Raw genomic sequence first — 20281 nt, 5'->3', positions numbered from 1 at the left:
GCTCTCTTCACAAGGTCAGCTGTAAATTATCGGGCGAATGGCTCATCTCTCTCCCTGGGGCCTCTGCCATCTATACGGAGCTGTCTCTCTTCCTCTGTGTCTCTTCTCTGTGTATCTACTTCTGTGTGTCTCCTTGATTGAGTGTCCGTTTATGTAGCCCACAAAGAGGGTGGGGACTAAAACTGAGTTGCCCTAATGATGTGGTTGAATCAAAGTCCTAATCTTAACATAATTTAATCAAAGGCATCTCAGCTGAATCTAATACAATCAAAGAGTATCACACCCAGAGGAAAAGACCAGTTTACAAACATAATCAAATATCTCTTTTTGAAATTCATAAATAATATCAAACTGCTCTACTACCTAAGGGGAAGAATCTGATGAATTAATTTGTCTTTTCACCTACCTAACTGCTCTGCTGTATAAATCCTTCCTGTGCTCTGATGCAGTGTCTGCTTCTAACATTGGTAATGGCATGACTCACAAGTCTTCACTGCATTCAGAAGCAGTTACCTTGTGTTTCCAGGGCATTGGGTAAGATTTATGGAAGAGAATTTCCCTGCAGCCTGAACAGTACTAAGAGTGAGAGTGGATATGTAGAGTTAATGGGTCATGCTGTGCCAGCACTAAGCACTGGATCCCAGTGACAGAAACACCTATATTTTACTTAATACATTTACTTTTTATTTTGGTGTTTGTGATATATGGAGCCTGGTAAAGCAGCAGAATCAGCAAACTATGGCTCATGGGCAAATCCAACCCATGGCCTATTGTTTTATTTCATGGGCCACAAACTAAGAATGGTTTTTCCATTTTCAAAAGGTTGTTTGAACAAAGATGAATTTGCCACAGGAACCACATTTGTTCTGCCAAGTCTGAAATATTTACTATCTGGCCTTTTACAGAAAAAGTTTGCTGAGCCTTGCTCTAAAGCCTGGGACCCAGAGCAGGGGCTCCTCTTGCCCAGGTCTAAGACAGTCGTCTCTGCAGTACTTTTCCCACGTGGCCCCCAAGTATCCAGCATAGTGAACCCCAAACCCAGAGAAGTCTTATCTGTGGTGTTTTAGCTCCCTCTGCTGGCCCAATGTTTTTCTCCTGAGCTGTAAAACAAAAGCCAAGTTCTTGCAAGTTTCAACCTCATTTTACTAATTAATTCATTGACTGTCTTTGACTTAATCCACTGGACTAGCCTATTGGGATGTAAGGCTAGATTCTATATGTTTCCCTGAGTTATATTTATCCACACACATCTCAAGACTTCAAACCACTGATGGTCAGCAGACCCACTGTATATGTACATGATGATATTAGCCACAAATTGAATGTGACCCATATTTAGGCCCAACATGAATTGTTATTACTTTCTGGGATATAAGAAGTAATGGAGAAGGAAAAGTAAATAAAGATTCTGATTTGAGAAAATGGTGATAACAGAAAAAGTGGAAATACTGTGGGAGAGGATAAGTCCTGTTTTAAATATATTAGACTAATTTACACTTCAACTTCCAGTATCATGGTGATTTGAGCTAACATACGAACACGTGAAAATTTTGGATAAAATAACTTTTAATGCATACTTGAGGTCAAAACCAATGGAAAACCCCAGCAAATTACAGCCAAAATGATGGTGTTTCTAATAGGGATGGTGAGGAATCATACCCAGGTATAGTACCAAAAGCTAAGAATATGGATTTTTTTTAAAAAAGTTATTTTATTTATTTATTTCTCCCCCCCTTGTTGTTTGTGCTTGCTGTCTGCTTTCTGTGTCTGTTCATTGTGTGCTCTCTGTGTCTGCTCATCTTCTTTTTATTTTTTATTTTTAAAAATTTTTTATTGTTTTTTTTTGAAAATACATAGATCACAAAAAATGTTACATTAAAATTTATAAGAGGTTCCCACATACCAGCCCCCTCACCCCACTCCTCCCACATCAACAACGTCTTTCATCATTGTTGCACATTCATTGTATTTGGTGAATATATTTTGGAGCACTGCAGCACCACATGGATTATAGTTTATGTTGTAGTTTACACTCTCCCCCAGTTCTTTCAGTGGGTTATAGCAGGATATATAATGTCCAGCATTTGTCCCTGCAATATCATTTAGGACAACTCCAAGTCCCAAAAATGCCCCCACATCACATTTCTTCTTCCCTCTCCCTGCCCTCAGCAACTACTGTGGCCACTTTCTCCACATCAATGCTACAGTTTCTTTCATTACTAGTCACAACAGTTCTATAGTAGAATACCAGTAAGTCCACTCTAATCCATATTTTATTCCTCCATCCTGTGGACCCTGGGATGGTGATGTCCACTCGACCTCTGTATCGAGAGGTGGCTTAGATCCCACATGGTTGATCGATGTGATTCTCCTGCTTAGAGTTGAAGGTACTCTCAGTTCCCTGGTATGGTGGTTGACCATCTTCACCTTCTTGTTAGCTGACCTGGGTATGTCCAACAAATTTTCTTCTTTTTAGGAGGCACCAGGAACCAATTCTAGGACCTCCAATGTGGGAGGGAGGTGCCCAGTCACTTGAGCCACCTTCCCTCCCTGCTGTTGTGCTCTCATTTTGTTCCTTCATTGTGTCTCCTTGTTGTGTTATCTTGTTGTGTCAGCTCGCCATTCCATTGCATCAGCTCACTGTCTTGCTCATCTTTAGAAAGTACCGGGAACAGAACCTGGGACTTCCCATCTGTTAGGCAGACATCCAACTGCTTGAGCCACATCCCCTTCCTGGAACACAGATTTTAATGACTACATGGCATTCTGCAAAGGACATCCCTATTCAGTGAAGAGGGTCCACAACAACTCTAGCCACCAGTCCGGGGAATCAACAGGGAAGTTTTTCATTCTCTCCAGGAGTCTGGGAAAGTGCTGGAACATAGATTTGTCTGAGAAAGAAGAATTTCAACACTGCAACACATATTGAAAAGTAGAACAATTCTCAACTTCAGAAATTAAAGTAAAAATTGGTCCTGCCAACGAAACACTTGTGGTTCTCAGAAGCTTCCCAAAGGAAAAAACAATATTCCTCAATTGAGCTCACAAACAGACACAACAAGAAATAAAACAAAATAATACAAAATAAAATAAAATGAAATAACAAGGAAATTTGAATATAGGACCAAATAGAACTTACAGAAATGGAAAATATATAGTCATTGAAATTTTAAAATGCACTTAAAGAGTTAAACAGCATTTAGAAAAGCTAGAGAGATCAATGAACTGAGAAATGTTAAATAGAAGATAAGAAATGTGAAGATAGAATGAGAAGTCCAATTTGTATCTAATAGGAATTCCTGAAGATGATAATAGAGAAAATGGGAAAGAGGAAACATTAAAAGGAATGATGGCTGATAGTTTTCTAGAGCAGATGAAAGATAAGAATGTTCAGTTGAGAAAAAGCACAAGTCTCAAGTAGAATAAAGAAAAATAAATTTACAACTAGACACATCATAATAAAACTGTAACACAAAATGCAAAGAGAAAATCTTAAAAGCAACAAGAAGGAAAACAAAAATTACCTACAAAGGAATAACAATTGGACATTCAGTAGCTGTCCCCCCAACAACAAGAGAGTTCAGGAGAAATGGAATAATATTTTCAAAGGGTGGAGAAAAAATACTGTCATTCTAGAATTCTATATCTAGTTATAAAATTCCATGTCATACAGAATTAATGACAAAATAAAGACATTTTCAGGTCAAAACTAGAAGCATTTATTACTCAAAGACCCTTACTGAAAAATAACTACTATAAGATATACTCAAAAGAAGAGGAAATTAAATTTCAAATGAGATATGGTAGAAAAGAAGCAACAATGAGCAAAGAAACATATAAATATAGGTAAATCTAAATAAATATTTAGAAATAAGAAATTACAATATCAATAATAATGATCAATGGGAGTGGAACTATTATAGCTAGCTAGATGATAGAAGATAGATATAGAATAGATATATAGAGATAGATAGAGAGATAATAGATAGATAGATAGATAGATAGATAGATAGATAGATAGATAGATAGATAGATAGAGCTTTGACAATAATAGCCTGGAAGAGAAGAATATTGGTAGAACTTAAAGTCTTCAAAGGTCTGTTTGAGAAGAGGCTAGAAATTTTAACTACAGGCTTTTTAAAGTGAAGTAATCACATTAAAAATTTAAGAATAACTTCTGACATCCAAATTAGTAGAGTAAAAAAGGAAATAAAAGTAAGCTGTTGGCAAACTACAGCCTAAGAGCCAAGAGCAAAGAATGGTTTTACATTTTAAATAGTCGAAATAAATCGATACAAGAATCATATTTCATGACATGTCAAAATGATATGAAATTCAAATTGACTGCCTCTAAATAAATTGTTATTGGAGTATAACCATGGTCATTCATTCACATATTGTCTGGAAAAGTTGTGACAAAGCCCACGAAGTCTAAAGTATTTACTATTATGTCCTTTACCAGAATGTTTGCTGATTGTCGATCCCTGCAATCAAAAGTAGGAAAATAGAAAAATAGGGCAGCAAAATGTTCAATACACTACCGAGTAATGTTGCAAGTCATCATCATCATCATCATCACTAAAAATCAATAAATAATTTCAAGGTCAACTTTCTGAAAGGTTCATATTAAGTGAAAATGTTCAAGACGTTGTTAGAAATAGAAAACTGGCGAGAGGAAGAGATCAGAACCCCCTTTCCTCAGTTCCTTTGGGATTCAGCTCCTCCCCTGCACGGCCTCTGAGTGCACACCTAGGGGAGAGCAGATCTGAAGTGGGCTGAGGCAGCTGGGCCGAGTGCGGTGGTCTGGCCCGGGCTGAGGCCCGCGGTGCTGCCGCAGGCTTCGAGGTGCCGGAGCTCCCTCTTCCTCCTCAGTTGCAGGGTGCCATCATGGTAGCCTCCTGCGTCCAGATGTTCGTGGGTTTCTCAGGCCTCATTGGCTTGCTCATGCGCTTTATTGGCCCCTTGACCATCGCGCCAACCATCTCCCTGGTGGCCCTGCCTCTCTTCGACTCTGCGGGGAATGACGCCGGAGTCCACTGGGGGATCGCGGTCATGTAAGTAGCCTCTGCAGGGCGAGCGGCGCCCGAGTGCTCGCTGGTGGAAGGTCGCCTGGCAAGAATAACAGGAGTCCCGGATATTGGCAAATTCTTGTCATTTGCAAATGTTTTCATGAACAATTATACCTTCAAAAGCAGAGCAGAACATTTATTCACTGTTAATTATTACTCACAGACAGTGAATTAATCATGGACAGTGTAGCAAAATAATTAGTACAGTATTCACAAAAAGTTCATCTTACCAGCCCTCTGCCAGCTGAGCTTTCACTGAGCAAATATTTACAAGCCCATGGTCCTTGGGAAGGGTGCAAAGACATGCCCTTGTTCTAAACCATCTTATAGTCTAGGAAAGAGATAAGACATCGGTACAAGTAACTGTGATAGCAGGAGACAGTGCTGAGGGTCATGAAGTGCTGTGCATGTTCAGAGGAGCCAGCTGGGAAGATCAGGAAGGCTTCCTGGAGAAAGGCATTAAGCATTTAAACTGAGCTTTGAAGGGACTTGGGGGTGACACTAGGCTCTCTCATTCACTCTGCATCTGTGGTCTGAGGTGAGAGGTGAGGAACAGCAGACCTGCAGAATGATCCGGGAGGAAATGAAACCCCTGATTCTGGCCTCACTGGCTCAAACAGGATCTCTCCAGCTACCAGTCACTTATTTCTCTTAGACTCCAAGAAATAATAGTCTCCTTTCTCCCTATTCCTCTTCAGCCACCAGCAGCCTCCAAAAGGAAACAGCTCACCTTCTCAGAGATGGCAGGGCTCTACCTCTGCTAGAGAGGGGCCCAGAACCTAAAGACACAAGGTGGCTCAGTTTCCCGGGCCACCACGAAAGCCACGTGTGACACTCACGCAGGACAATCCCCAGTTCGCCAGGTTGGGTGTGGTTTACTTTTGTTTCAGGACTGTCTTCCTCATCGTGCTGTTTTCTCAGTACCTGAAAAACATCGCGTTGCCTGTACCTGTTTATGGACAAGCGAAGAAGTGTCACACCTCCAAGCTCTACCTGTTTCAGATCTTCCCTGTAAGCAGCAGCCCCTGCCCTGCCCTCTTCCACTCTTAGCTGACTCACCTGGAGCATGGGGGGCAGTCTCTGTCACTCCCAGGTGGCCCCCACATCGAACACTCCCCTCTACCACGGCCTCTAGTCCTCCAGCTCTCCTTAATCCACCAGAGGGAGCCAGAGGTCTGGCGGGAGCACGCCTTGACCTTTGGCGTCCAGTCCCTCCGGGGTCTTTCTTCAGTACTTCTCTCTGAGGAACAAAGAACCCTGCCTTAGGTCACAGCTCTGGGAACCAGTATAGGACAACCTTCTCATGTTCCCAGGACCACCTGCACAACAAGGTACTGGGGTGAGAGCCAATTTCACCTCTAATTCGATAAAATTAAGAGCCTAAGAGAGAATGGGCTTGGTTAAATTTCTTAGATTAGGTTCTTAATCAATGGCTCATGGGAAGTCTAAATGTCCTAGCAATGACAGTGTATCTCCATTTCCAGAGTCTTCTCTGTTTAATTCATGCCATGGTAAGTATTTATAGCTGTCACCCATTAAAATGTTTGCAAGTTCAGTTTAACTGTGGAGCAAATGATATTTCTCATTGTAATAGCATTGCTTCCACATAATCTCCCTGATCGTTCAACAACTCTATAGGCCAGTGGTCCTACAAGTGAAGAATCACTTGGAGATGGAGACTTAGCTTACAGATTTTGGGGATTCCACTGCCAGAGATTACTTTCTGAAATATGACTGCAGGCTCTGCAGAGCAGTGGTTGTAATTCCATTGTACAGATAAGGAAACTGACCCTGTGAGCTTTGTCCAAGGTCATGTGGCCCAAAATCAGTGGAAAGGGAGCACCCCAGGCTGTGCCCATTCTACTGTACGTTTCCGCCCCTCCTTCACACAAGGTCTCCCCATAGTTTATTTTCAGTTTCTATGTCCAGCCTCTCCCTTTAGTGCGCTAGTTTATTCACTGACACACCAGATTCCTGTTGTCATCGCAAGGGTCGGTAACCCAGTGCTGCCTCATTCAGAGATTTTCTGAACTTCCTCCTTTGCCTAACATCTCTGGGAGGAGACCTTGCAGGGGCTGGGAGGGCGAGGCTGAAAGTGCTCAAGGACCTCCCTCTGGCAGGTGCTGCTGGCGCTCTGCCTCTCCTGGCTCCTCTGCTTCGTGCTCACCGTCACCAACGCCCTCCCCTCGGCCCCCACGGCCTATGGGTACCTGGCCCGTACCGACGTCAAAGGCAGCGTCCTGAGCCAGGCGCCGTGGTTTCGCCTCCCTTATCCAGGTACTGATGGGATGAGTGCCCCTTCTTGCCTGGGACACGTGTCCTTGGAGTTGTCCACGGTGCAGCGGAACAGGATGCTGGATGGATAGGGCTGGGGAGGGATTTTCTCCAAGGGCTCTGACATGGAGGGTCAAACTCAAGTGAGTTCATATATGACCCCTAAGAGAAGAAGGGGCTGCAAAGACTCCCACTCCCAGACTTACCTCAGAGCCGGCTGTACCCCTCACTCCACACCTCTACACCTGCTCAGGACCCATAAACTTTGGGGTGAGGGGGAGGCAGAGAAACCCCGACCTCCCAGCTAGGTCTTTAGATCTCCTCGAGGATTAGGTGGGTCCCATTCAGTGGAGGTGGGGGACTGAATTAGAATATTTCAGAGCAACAAGTTCAAGTGTATCACTCGGGGCCCCACTGGTCCCCCTTCCCCACAGTTCTTGGTTTAGGCTGTATAAATCAAGGCTCCGAGTTCCAGGGAGGGCTGGCTTGGCCTTAAGGACTGACGCTCGGGGCTCCAGGAGGAGGAGGCTCAGCTTCCAAATGCTCCAAGGCCTTCCTCGGAAGCAGGCCCACGGTTGGCTCTTTTCATGAACAGGGACCTCACTGTCCGGGAGGACTGGTTGGGCTGGAGCTCAGAGCTAAGGCCTCTGCTCGTTGTGAGGTTGGACAACATGACATGCTGGCCCAGTTTCCAAAGCCTTCCGGAGATGTCTCTGGCAAAGAAATGACTTGGGGTTCAGCAGCCTCTGATCTTTTGAATTAATGTTTCCTCTGTTTTGCATTTGCAGGGCAGTGGGGTCTCCCTACCATCAGCTTGGCTGGGGTCTTTGGGATCATCGCAGGGGTGATCTCCTCCATGGTGGAATCCGTGGGCGATTATTACGCCTGTGCCCGGCTGGTGGGGGCCCCGCCCCCCCCGAAGCACGCCATCAACCGCGGTATTGGCATTGAGGGTCTCGGCTGCCTGCTGGCTGGAGCCTGGGGGACAGGGAACGGCACCACCTCCTACAGCGAGAATGTCGGGGCACTGGGCATCACCCGGGTAAGGCTGCTGGCGGTGGCGGTGGCAGTGGGTCCCCTGAATCTGTCACTTGATGTCTTGGTTAACAGGTTATTACAAACTAAGTGGCTTTAAAAAACTTGAATCTACTGTCTGACAGTCCTGGAGCTCAGAATCCAACTTGGGTCTCACTGGGCTAACATCAAGGTGTGGGCAGAGCTATGAGAAAACTGGTTTCCTCACCTTTTCCAGTCTAGAGGCTGCCAGCATTCCTTGATTGTGGCCTCCTTCCTCTGTCTTCAAAGTTGGCAGCATTGCCTCTCTTGGACCACTCTTCCGCAGTCACATCTCCCTCTGGCCACAGCCGGGAAGGCTTCTCTGCTTTTAAGGCACGGGTTCTTAACCAGGGATCTTTGAGCTTGAATTGAAATTCAAAAAGTGTTATTCTTTTGGGAACATGTTGGTGCAGGGGTGATAATTTATTAAGTAACACATAGTATAGTGTGAACTTAGTAAGGGATCCGTGGTTTTCACCTGACTGGCAGAGGGATCCGTGGAACAAAAAATGTTAAGAACCCCTGTTTATAAGGAGTCATTTGATGACATTGGACCCACCTGGATAATCCTGGATAATCTTCCCATCTCAAAGTCCTTAACCCAATCACAGCTGCAAAGTCTGTTTTGCCCTGTAAAACAGCCTTTCACAGCTTTGGAGATTAGGAAGTGGCACACATTTTGGGGACTGTTATTCTGCCTACCACCCTTGACTTACGGTTGTGGCGATTCCACTGGCAGAAAGTCTTTCCTAGTACTGGCAGAAGATCAGGGGCTTTGCAAGCACTGAAGAAATTCCTTACTTTCTGAAGCTTACTGGCCCAGCCCTGTGTACAAGCTCCAAACCCGAATATTCAGCTACCTCTTGGTCCTCCCCACCAGAATGTCCCAAGGCCACCTTGCACTCAGCATGTGCCCTTCCCATCCTTTCTTCTCCTCTAATTTCTGTCTTGTGAGTTCACCTAGTCACCCAAGTCATCCTTAACCACCTCACCCATCCTAACTGTCCTCAAACACCTGAGGATTCTATTTTCTCAACACCCCTGGCACATTTTGTGCCCTTCACCATCCCCATTGCCACGGCTTCATCTCTTGCACGGACACTGCAGTAGCCCCTAATGTTCTTTTCCATCTCTAATTTACCTCCCATGTGGTTGCCCAAGGATCTTTCCAGAACCCAATTCTGATTAGATTGGCCCCTGCTTAAAACTTATCTGTGGCTCCCCATTTCCCTCAGTAAAGCCCCATAAAGTAAATTCACAAGATTTCTGCAGAAGGTGTTCTGCAAAGTGACTTTGAAAAAATCTTAGTATGTTGCTTCCCACTTGCTTCAGTATATCTTTGCACTGATTACCAACACAAGTCCTCTGATCTTTGGAAAAATACTAATTCCCCCCACTCCCCACCCTGCTTTTTCTTATTGCTCTCTCAGTGATTGTAATATATGGCCTGGGTGGCATCTCATCTTTCTAGCAGCAAATCTGGCCACCTCTCTACCCTGCATGGCCTCTGGCATACAGTGGGGCTAAAAATCTGTGAGCAAGTAAGTGAAGCCAGCAGCCAACCTTACAGTAAGTCCTGTGTGCTGTGTCACCATGGACTCTTTGATAATTGCCCAAGGTTTCAAAATCTTGAGGGCAAGGGAGGGGAACATTTTTCTGCATAAAGGCCACTGACCCACACAGAAATAGAGCAGAAGAGGGGTACACAGCAAATCATTTTCACACGAGAGAGAGAAAAAATTTAAAACAGAACAGAAAATTATATTCCATAAACAGAATGAACATTCTTTGAATGTCATTTCTAAACTAAGGCCCTTTAGAAGAGAGGGAAGGAGCAGGAAAGAAAGATATCTAGGCATACAACAGGGTACAAATCGAGTACAAAATAGATTAATTCTGAAATGGCACGCTAGGCAAAGGCTACTTGCTTTTGTGGACCCACAGCTCCGCCTGGTGGTCTTTTAAAGTATCACTTCTAATAATGTGAACCCTTTTGCATCTTTACTATGATGGCCTCAGACCATTTTTTGGTTCTCACCACTTACCAGTGGAATCAGGCTGAAGGCTGAAGATCTCCCATCACTTCTTTAATTTGTCTTGGCTCTTTGCCCAGATGTCAGTCCTGAAGCCAAAAAAGGTCAAGGGCTGCATAATATGTACATGTGAGGTAGAAGCATGGGGGAGAGGGGAGGGTAAAACTTCTATCTTTATTTGAGACCATCAGCATATCCAAAGGGCATTTGTTGAGCCTGACAAATTGATCTATTGTGCTTGTATTAATGCCTTTGTTCCCACCGTTAATTGTTAGTGTTGTAAACAAAACAAATGCTCTTTTGTTGAGTAAGAATCTCTAATGAAGACAGTTAAATAAATAAGCTCTTAGAATGGGAAGGCAAGAAAAAGGAAAGGCAGCATCTGTTACGTCAGAGTCCCATCAATGGATTTTAACTAGTTAACGTCGGAGGACCTTTTCTGAGCTGGGGGTAAACACAAATGATTAAGAAACAGATTCAGTCAAGAACTGCCCAAATATTTTCATTGACAATAGACTCGTGATGCTTTAAGACAAGGGAATTTGCTGTACAGCCCCTCCTCCCCCCCTTTTTTTTGCAAGTTGGAAAATAGTTTAATGATCACTCACCAAAATCCACAGGAGGTTCTTAAATGTTTACAAGGAAAAAGTGTTCCATTACTGCTGCCATCATTGTACCCTTTATGGTAGAGTATCATTCATAAGTCAAAAGTCCTTTAATCAGGGAAGCAGCTAGGACTCAATCAGTTGGGCTCCCGTCTACCATATGGGAGGCCCTGGGTTTGAGTCCCGGGGCCTCCCTGTGAAGGTACGCTCATCTGCACGTCATGGAGAGCCACTTGCCTGCAAGTGCCGTGGAGTCCCGCTGACCCACAAGCGCTGTGGAGAGCCGAATCAGCAAGGTAACGCAACAAAAAGGGAGACAAGTTAAAAAAAAAAACACAGAAGAGCACACAGCAAATGGACACAGAGAGCAGAGAGCAAGCAAGCCTCAAGGGGGGGGGGGAAGGGATTAAAAAAAAGTAATTTAATCTACTTAAAACTAGACATAAAAAGCATTGTATGTCCTCCCATGGCCCACTGGGTGGACTGTGGGAGAGTGTGGGCTATGATGTGGACCATTGACCATGAGGTGCAGCTGTACTCAGAGATGTATTCACCAAGTGCAATGAACGTCTCATGATGATGGAGGAAGTTGTTGTTATGGGGGGAGGAGTGGGGTGAGGGGGGTGGGGGGTATATGGGGACCTCATTTTTTTTTATGTAACATTAAAAAAATAAATAAAGACAAAAAAAAAGCAACCTAAGTTATAGCAACTTCAGGCTTCAGTGTGAAGCCATCAAAGCTCTCTTAGCAGGCTTTATTCTCTTTGAAAGCAGCTCCCTATCCAGAGGATGCTTAAGGCCCATGCACCTTTCTTCTTCCCACCGGCCATGAAACAGTTAAATGTCTCACTGTGGCCTAAGAGGCCCCTGATGTTTAGTCAAGGCAAGTATGAAACGGGCACAAACCTTCCTCTAGGTGTGAGGAATATCAGAGTTGTGAGGAAGATGTTAAAAGCTTTAAATCCTTGGTGGACTGAGAAACTAAAGCAACAGTGCAGAATGTCTCATGAGATAGGAAGTCTGGAACCAGTACTTCTTCCTTCAGTAATAGTCCTTTCGAGTCTTTGGCCAAGACGAAAATTATTTTTGTGTGCTTTTAGTTAGGGATCTGCCCCTTTGAGTTTAACCTCTGCACAGACTCCCTCATATATTTGGGTCGTAGTGGTGGCATTTCTCCCCACTTCTCAGGCACATCCAGTGTTTCTTCTATCACCTCCTGACAAAGACCTTGGAAATACCAGGCATAGCAATAATGGCATTCTGAGATAGAGGTGCCAGTGATGGAATGGACCAAACTTTTTCTTTTTTATTAGTGGTTTGATATTTAATACTTAGATTGAAGTTGGACATGCAAAAAATGAATTAATGAATGAATAAGTGAATAAAATAAAAGAGTGCACGTTATGAAAGTAAGGTGTAGGACACACATTTGACTTAATGAGTTTAATTGGGGTGTAGGGCAGCACACTTCAATGTTTCCTGTGGCAACAAAATCCCAACTTCTGACCTTGGCCAACAGAGCCCTAGGCAGTCAGGATCCAGCTCTTCTCCTGCCTTTCCCCTTCTCCTTTGCACTGCCACCAGCCTAACCATCTTCAAGTTACTTAAAACCAATATTCTTGGGAGCAGATGTAGCTCAGGTAGTTGAGCACCTCCTTCTCATGTATGAGGCCCCAGGTTTGATCCCTGGTACCTCCTAAAAAAACAAACAAACAACAACAACAACAAAAAACTCTCATTGGGGAGCAGATACAGCTCAGTGGTTGGCAACTGCTTCCCATGTACAAGGACCTGGGTTCAATCCCTGGTACCTCCTGAAAATAAACAAACAAACAAAAAAATCAATATTCTTTTCTTGCCTTAGGGATTCTGCAAATGCCTCTGTCCATTATACAACCCATATTCACAAAATCTACTTTCACCTCCCATCCCCATTTTACTTTGCTAGTCCTTTCTATCCAACAGCTTTCTCACTGAATACCAATTATCACAGAGCCTTCCCTGACCACCTAATCTAAAGCAGATCCATTTTATTATAGTCTTTTTTTAAATGCTTAATTTGTACAGAATTTCTATTTAGATTTATTGTATAGGTTTAGAAATGGAAAATAAAAAGTAAAAAATCAGGGGGAGTAGATGGGGTATACAGGAATTCTCTATACTATTTTTTTAAGGAGTATGGTTATTTACTTAATTTTTTAATTATCTTTTTTTTTAAAAATATACATAGATCACACAAAATGTTGTACTAAAAAATATAAGAAGTTCCCACATAACCCCACTCTCCACTCCCCACTCCTCCCACAGCAGCAACCTCTTTCATTAGTGTGGCACATTCATTGCATTTGATGAATACATTTTGGAACACTGCTACACAGCATAGATTATAGCTTACATTGTAGTTTACACTCTCTCTCAGTCCATTCAGTGGGTTATGGCAGGATATATAATGTCCAGCATCTGTCCCAGCAATATCATTCAGGACAACTCCAAGTCCCGAAAATGCCCCCATATTACACCTCTTCTTCCCTCTCCCTGCCCTCAGCAACTCCCATGGCTACTGTCTCCACATCCGTGATATACTTTCTTCCACTGCTAGAACATTAATCCTATAGGAGAATACCAGTAAGTCCACATTAATCCATATTTTATTCCTCCATCCTGTGGACCCTGGGATAGTGATATCCATTCTATCTCTAAATCAAGAGGGGGCTTAGATCGTACATGTCTGACGGATGGGATTCTCCTGCTTGCAGTTGTAGATTGTGTTGGTTCCCTGGTGTGGTGGTTGACCATTCTCACCTCCCTGTTAGCTGACCTGGGTAAGTCCAACGAACTGTGAAGTAGGTGTTGCAACTCTGCTGAGGCTCAGGGCCCAGCTGGCACATGGCCAGTCCAGAGATTCAAGTCTCCTGAGCATACACCAACCCCAGCGCTAAACACAGGTTCAGTAAAGGTGACAGAAGAGGCATGTGTAGGGAAGTCACATCGAGTCCAACTCCATCACACTCAGGAGCACAAATTCCAAAGTAGGGCCCACTGGCAAGGCACTGGACTCCAGAGCCATCTGCCATGACCGTAGGACCTGGGTGTCTCCGTAGCCCTCAGGAGCACCACTACCTGGGGTTGTATCCACTTTGGCTGTCTCTGGGATCCTGCTGAGACATGCATAACTGTGACCCCTCTGATGACCTTCCGACTCATTTTGAAGTCTCTTGGCCATATAAATTCTCTTGTCTTCACCATTTCCCCTCTTTTATTCAATGTCTTTTTCTAGTTGCGTCACCAGCAGGTGCTTGGTAATAATCCCTCTGTGCCAGGAGGTCTCATCCCTGGGAGTCATGTTCTACCCTGGGGGGAAGGTAATGCATTTACATGCTGAGTTTGGCTTAGAGAGTGACCACATTGGAGCAACAAGGGAGCTCTCAGGTGGTAACTCTTAGGCATCCTGCAGCCCTAGGCCAAGCTGAAATTTCAAGCACACAGGTTCATAAGCATAGTCATCAGTATCAAGGGCCCATCATTGGACCGTCCTTCTTCAGTGGTCTTTGCCCTTGCAAAGCTTTTGAGATCCAAAGCTTAAAAATTGAAGTCTAATACATTGCCAAACCCCAGTCTGGGGAGGCCTGATGTTCTCAGAGGGGAGGGTGTTTTTCAAGAGCATGGGTGGCTCCCAACGGGGGAGGACAGTCTAGTGTGTCGAGTTCAGCATTCTTGCAAGTATCTATGAATCTTGTCCTTCAAGTAGTGAAGGTTTGTTGTCACTGTGGGCCCTGAGGGGCAGAGGAGAGACGAATAGAATAGATGAAAAAGGGGGTAACTGGGGCAATGGAAGTGTTCTGCATGATCCTTCAATGATGGATACAGGCCATATGACATTTCACCATAAATTTATAGAAGTGTATAGCCTAAAATGTAAACCATAATATAACCAAAAATGTATAAAAGCATACAGTCTAAAATGTAAACTATAATGGAACCATGGTTAGTAGCTATGTTTCAATATCTATACATCAGTTGCAGCAAATGTAACATCCACATGTAAAAAGATCATTGCTGGAGAAGGGGGAAAAGGGTTTGATGTTGGGTATATGGGAGTCCCCTATATTCTATATGTGATTTTACTGTGACCTAAAACTTTTTTAAAGACATAACAATAATAATAAATAAAAGGATATAGACACTGAGGAAAAAATGGAAAATATTGCCTTGCCACTGTGAATACAGGACATCATCTATTACAGTGATGAAAGGCAAAACATCAAAAAAAATTTATGATATTTTTCATTTTTTAATAGCCCAATTTATTTTTTACTTTATTTTTGTTTTTCCAAATTATGATGTATTCTATTTTTAATCTTTAAGCCTATCATTACTTTTTCATTGTCCTAATTGAATTTGGATTGACCTTTTAATGGCTGCTTAGGGAAAGCTGATCAGCAATACAAGTCATAATGGTTCAGCTGCTCCTCAGAAAAAGAAGAAACCAAGGTTTGCATCTTCTGAATCACATCTTCATCAACTTTCTGCTTCTTCTCTTTCTTTTCTTTGGTATCTATTTTCAGATTTTTGGCTGCAGGAGTAAGTAATGACAAGTCTTCCCTTTCAACTGCTATTAAATCTGAGGTGTCCTAACTCTTGATCTCGCCCTGCCCTGTCCTGGCTTCTTTCAAGTCCCCATCTCCATCCCCACCAGTTTCCTCCTGGATTATGTCTGCTTCTGTGGACCTGGAGCCCCAGGGAACTGTAGGCATCTCATCTGACTTCCCTGTCTCTCCACCTTTGTGTGCAGACAACACACAGGTGTTTTCTATTACTCAGCCGCAACTTTTGAAAATGATACAGAGTGCATCAAGGGCAGAGATTCATTTTTGCTTCAGTGGATGTCGTTGTCACCCAGATGTCAGGGTTATCCCTTGTACCCTAGACCGAAACAACAATCAGTAATGTCCAGCATTGGGCGCCTGGCGCGGGGGTGGGTTCCATGATGTAATGGAATGCGGCCATAGTCCACCCTCCTCACAGCAGCATGGTTTTTTGTTTGTTTTAAAACCTTTGTAGAAACTTCATTTTATTTCAAGATCAAATAGCCACTAGAAGGAGGTGAAACTTACATTCTTAGCATACCAGTACTTCCAGCTACTTGTAGTGACTCAACCAGATGACATTTCTTAGTCAATTCTGGTACTTCAGAATACAGAGCAAAAACTAATCCTCTCCCCATAGAAATGCCCTAGGGAAATACTCACTTTTAAGATTCTGGGTGCTACATAAGAAGATTCAACTCAGTTTTGTATCCTAAAAGAACCTCTCTGTATATGAAGGAGAAATCATAGTATATATATATCTCCATAATGATTTCTTGTTGAGAAAATCCATCACTGTCCAAATTGAGATGTATTGACTAATAATAATGACATGTAATAATTTCCATAAGGGAACTTTTTGAAATGTAAATCTAAAACCTGTGACCACCCTGTTTAAAAGCCCTCTATGAAGATTTCTCTTGTCTTTGGATTTTATTCTAACTTCTTTGCATAGCTGCCAGGGTCCTGCATGTCCAGCCCTCGCCTTCCTCTTCAATCTCATCTCCTACCTCTCTCCTGCTTCACTGAGCTCCAGGCACGGGATTTTCCTTCTGTTCTCAAACCACCCAGGCACCTACCTCCACAGGGTCTGCATTTGCTCTTTCCTTTCTGGAATGCTCTCCCACCAAGTCTTCTGTGCAACTACTTTTTACCCCTAGGCAGACCTTTCTTGCCCACCCTCTCTAAAGCCTCCCATGCCAGCCACGCTCCACCCCATTACCTTGTGTTTTTGTCTTCACGGCCCATCTTGCTACTGGAAATCCTTTCTTTGTCCTTCCCTGTTTGGTATCTTGCTTTACCTACAAAGCAACAGACAATGTGGAAATGTAAGTGGTGGGGTCTGAATCAGACAGGTGCAGTGTGTGAACTCCCAATGCTGTCTACAACCCTCTGGGGACTGACTACCAGGCTGGAGACAGGAGAGCTGAGCGCCCAGGCCCAGCCACCATGGGGCTCTGGGCTCCTCATTCCCCCTCCTTGGGCTTCAGTTTTCTCTTCTATAAAATAGGAGGTTCGAATAAGAGATCCTCTAGGTTTCCTCTCTGCCCTGGCCTTCTGTGATTCCTTAAATGTGCACTTATTAGATACAACCTGCTTACACCAGCCCTGGGGGAAAGGGGTGGCTGTAGAAGGTAAAAGACATGAAAGTCCTGTCCCCGGGGAGCCTGTGATCTGATAGGAAATTATAGATTACCATGTGAGGGACATCACCACAAGCCATGTGCCGAGATGGAGCCTTATGCAGAAATTTATACATAACTCTGTGCTTCGGAGACCAGAGGACCCCAAGTACCAAGAATGAGACAGGCTGCAAAAATCATCACCATTTATTGAGTGTGTCCTATGTCCAGTGCTTACTGTCATTCTAGGCACTTCCCCTACATTACCTAATTTAATCTTTTGGAGTCGGTATTCTTAATCCCACTTGGTAAATGTGGAGGCCGACATTCAGGGAGGTCAGGTAATATGCCTAAAGTCACACAGCTATTTAGAGGCAGAGCTGGGATTCGGCACTGAAATTCCCATTCTTAAGCCTTGGGCCACACTGCTTCCCAAGGGAGACGTCTTGCTTCCCTATAAAGGCTTCTTAGAGGAGGAACATTTGAGTCACTGGAAGACAGCCCCGGGAACAGCAGCGTGGACAGGTTGGGGCAGGGGCTGCCCAAGGCCCTAAGATCACGCCCCCATCCTTTCCCAAAGCCCATTTGGGAGCAGAGGGGGCTGATTGGGGGTTGGAAATTGCTGCTCCTGTGGGTCCCCTGGAAGGTGTTAGGGGAACCCGGGGGCCGGGCAGAGGCGGGCCATGTCCAGCTCCTCCCCCCACAGCCTCTAGGGTGTCTGGCCTGCTGACTCCTCTTTCCCACCTCCCTGGGTCCTGCAGGTGGGGAGCAGGATGGTGATTGTAGCCGCGGGCTGCGTGCTGCTCCTAATGGGCGTCTTTGGGAAGATCGGGGCTGCGTTTGCCACCATCCCAGCCCCTGTGATCGGAGGCCTGTTCCTGGTGATGTTTGGGGTCATCACTGCCGTGGGGATTTCCAATCTACAGGTGAGGCGAGGCGCCCTGCCAAGCAAAGTGGCATCTCTTGAAAGAAGTCCATGAAGAATGAGATGAATGGGCCCAGGCTAGGGGAGGAGAGAGAAGGGAATCTTTGGTCCTAGAAACCACACTGGCCCTCAAATGGAATAACAGCCAGAAGAAGCATCCAAACCTCATCAGCCAGAGTGAATTATCTAAACAGCTCTGCTCCCAGGGTGGGGTGGGCACGGGGGCTCGGGCTTGTCCCTGAGAGCATGGGACCACTCCAAGGCCAGCCTTGCCCACCCTCTCTGGAGAGGCCACAGGTGTAGGGGAAGGGGCCCCTGAAGGGGTGCTGGTGTTGCCTGAGCTGGGCCTGCTCTGGGACGTTTCTCCTGCAGTACGTGGACATGAACTCATCCAGGAACCTCTTCGTCTTTGGCTTCTCCATCTACTGTGGGCTCGCCGTTCCCAACTGGGTGAACAAGAACCCTGAGAAGCTCCAGACAGGTGATTCTCTGTGCCCCCAACTGCTACCGCCCCAGGGTTAGAGCCAGTGAGGCTCTGCCCTTGAGGGAAGAAAGCCCTTGGTCCTTGTGAATTCCTGTCACTTTTGTCTCCATTCTAGGGATTCTCCAACTGGACCAGGTCATCCAGGTGCTGCTGACCACGGGCATGTTTGTGGGTGGATCTCTGGGCTTTCTACTGGACAACACCATCCCTGGTAGGGCTCACCTTCGCTCTGGGAACAAGCGGGTCAGCATTTGGGCCACCCAGGGACTGTCTCCTAGCCCTGACGACCATGTCAACCAGGTCACTGCGTGGGGTGTAAGGTCCCTATGGTGGGAAATACATGAGAGTAGAAAGAAAAAGGCACAGTGCCTGCTCTCTTAGAGTCTACAACTAGCTGGTGAAGGAGACCACACATGTATTTATATATTCATTCACATTTTCAAGAAAAATCCATCAAGGACCAGAAGTACTCCCTGTTTCCAGAAATCCTACAAACTAAAAGGGGAGAAAGAAGAAAACAGAAAATTCCAATCCAGTGTAATAAGTGCTGTGATGAATAAACTGAGTATACAAGTACTGAGGAAGTAGGTAGGCAAGGAGTCAAGAGGCTTCCAAAAGAGGCTGTCTAAGCCCATTATCCCTTCCTCTGCTGGCAGAGGTAAATGCTCCTTTCTTTGACCCTCCCACAGCCTCTTGTAAGGACCTCCATGAGCGCACCTGCTTCATTGTATCCCATCTCCCACATTTCTTCTCTCCGTCAAATGTAAAATGCATCCCCATTCCAGAAACCTTAAAATGTGAAGTGCCTGCCTCCTGCAGTTGAGGAAAGGACTGTGTTTCACACATGGCTGAACCCCGGTGAGCCCCACGATCAGCCACGCAGTAGTTGCTCAGGGAAAGCTTGGTGAACTGAGTGAGCTGAGCCGTGATTCTTGAGCTGGGATTGGAGGAGGAGGAGGAGGCCCTGTAGGCAGGTGGGGGCCCAGTGTGCAAAAGCACCCAGAGGCGATCTCGCGAGTGCCGGCAGGGGGCGCAGAGGCTCCCTCCGCCCCACTTCCTCACCCCCTCCCACTCCATCGCATCTCCGCCCAGCCTTGACCTCTTCTGTCTCCTATTAGGAAGCCAGGAGGAGAGAGGCCTCCTGGCCTGGAAACGAATCCAGGAGGAATCCGAGGAGAGTTTGAGGGCCTCGGAGGTCTACCACCTCCCCTTTGGGATTGGCACCAAGTTCTGCACTTCCTCCTGCCTCCGGTACCTCCCCTTCTGGCCTGGTCACACAGTGGAACAGGCGAGGTGGAGTAAGCCAGCTCACCCTCTGCTCCCGGGATGCCACGGGAGAGCGCCGGAAGGATGCCTCGGAAACCAGGATGTAGGGATTGTCCTCAGGCATGCCCGGAGCCCCTCCCCGGGAGCATCTGCTGCTCTCCCTGTCTGCAGACTGGGGTCCCCGCCGGCCTGAGCAGCTCCCAGCCTGGTGACTGTGGCAGCCAAATATGTATTAGATTAAGATCATGATACATTTTGTGTGATCTATGTATCTTTAAAAAAAAAAAAGACAATTAAAAAACAACAACATCATGATAAGAAAGCTTTTACCCAGTCACTTAGTCACTACAGACTGGCCTCA

The 20281-nt window shown here is 45.2% G+C and overlaps 1 protein-coding gene across 1 annotated transcript in view; it reads left to right on the top strand.

Annotated features, from left to right (window-relative positions):
• LOC101425306 (solute carrier family 23 member 2-like) overlaps positions 1-20229 on the top strand; it is a 43878-nt gene extending 23649 nt beyond the window's left edge. The window contains 9 exon segments of the mRNA XM_058297414.2: positions 4873-5054; positions 5960-6080; positions 7190-7346; positions 8132-8385; positions 18007-18171; positions 18543-18651; positions 18770-18865; positions 19773-19923; positions 19925-20229. Of these exon segments, the coding sequence (XP_058153397.1) occupies positions 4873-5054; positions 5960-6080; positions 7190-7346; positions 8132-8385; positions 18007-18171; positions 18543-18651; positions 18770-18865; positions 19773-19923; positions 19925-20027 (1338 nt within the window). The 3' untranslated portion in view covers positions 20028-20229.
• Positions 20230-20281: the final 52 nt, after the last annotated feature.

Source organism: Dasypus novemcinctus, chromosome 5 (genome assembly GCF_030445035.2).
Source record: "Dasypus novemcinctus isolate mDasNov1 chromosome 5, mDasNov1.1.hap2, whole genome shotgun sequence".
NCBI classification, from domain to species: domain Eukaryota; kingdom Metazoa; phylum Chordata; class Mammalia; order Cingulata; family Dasypodidae; genus Dasypus; species Dasypus novemcinctus.
This window is presented reverse-complemented; position numbering and strand designations above follow the sequence as displayed.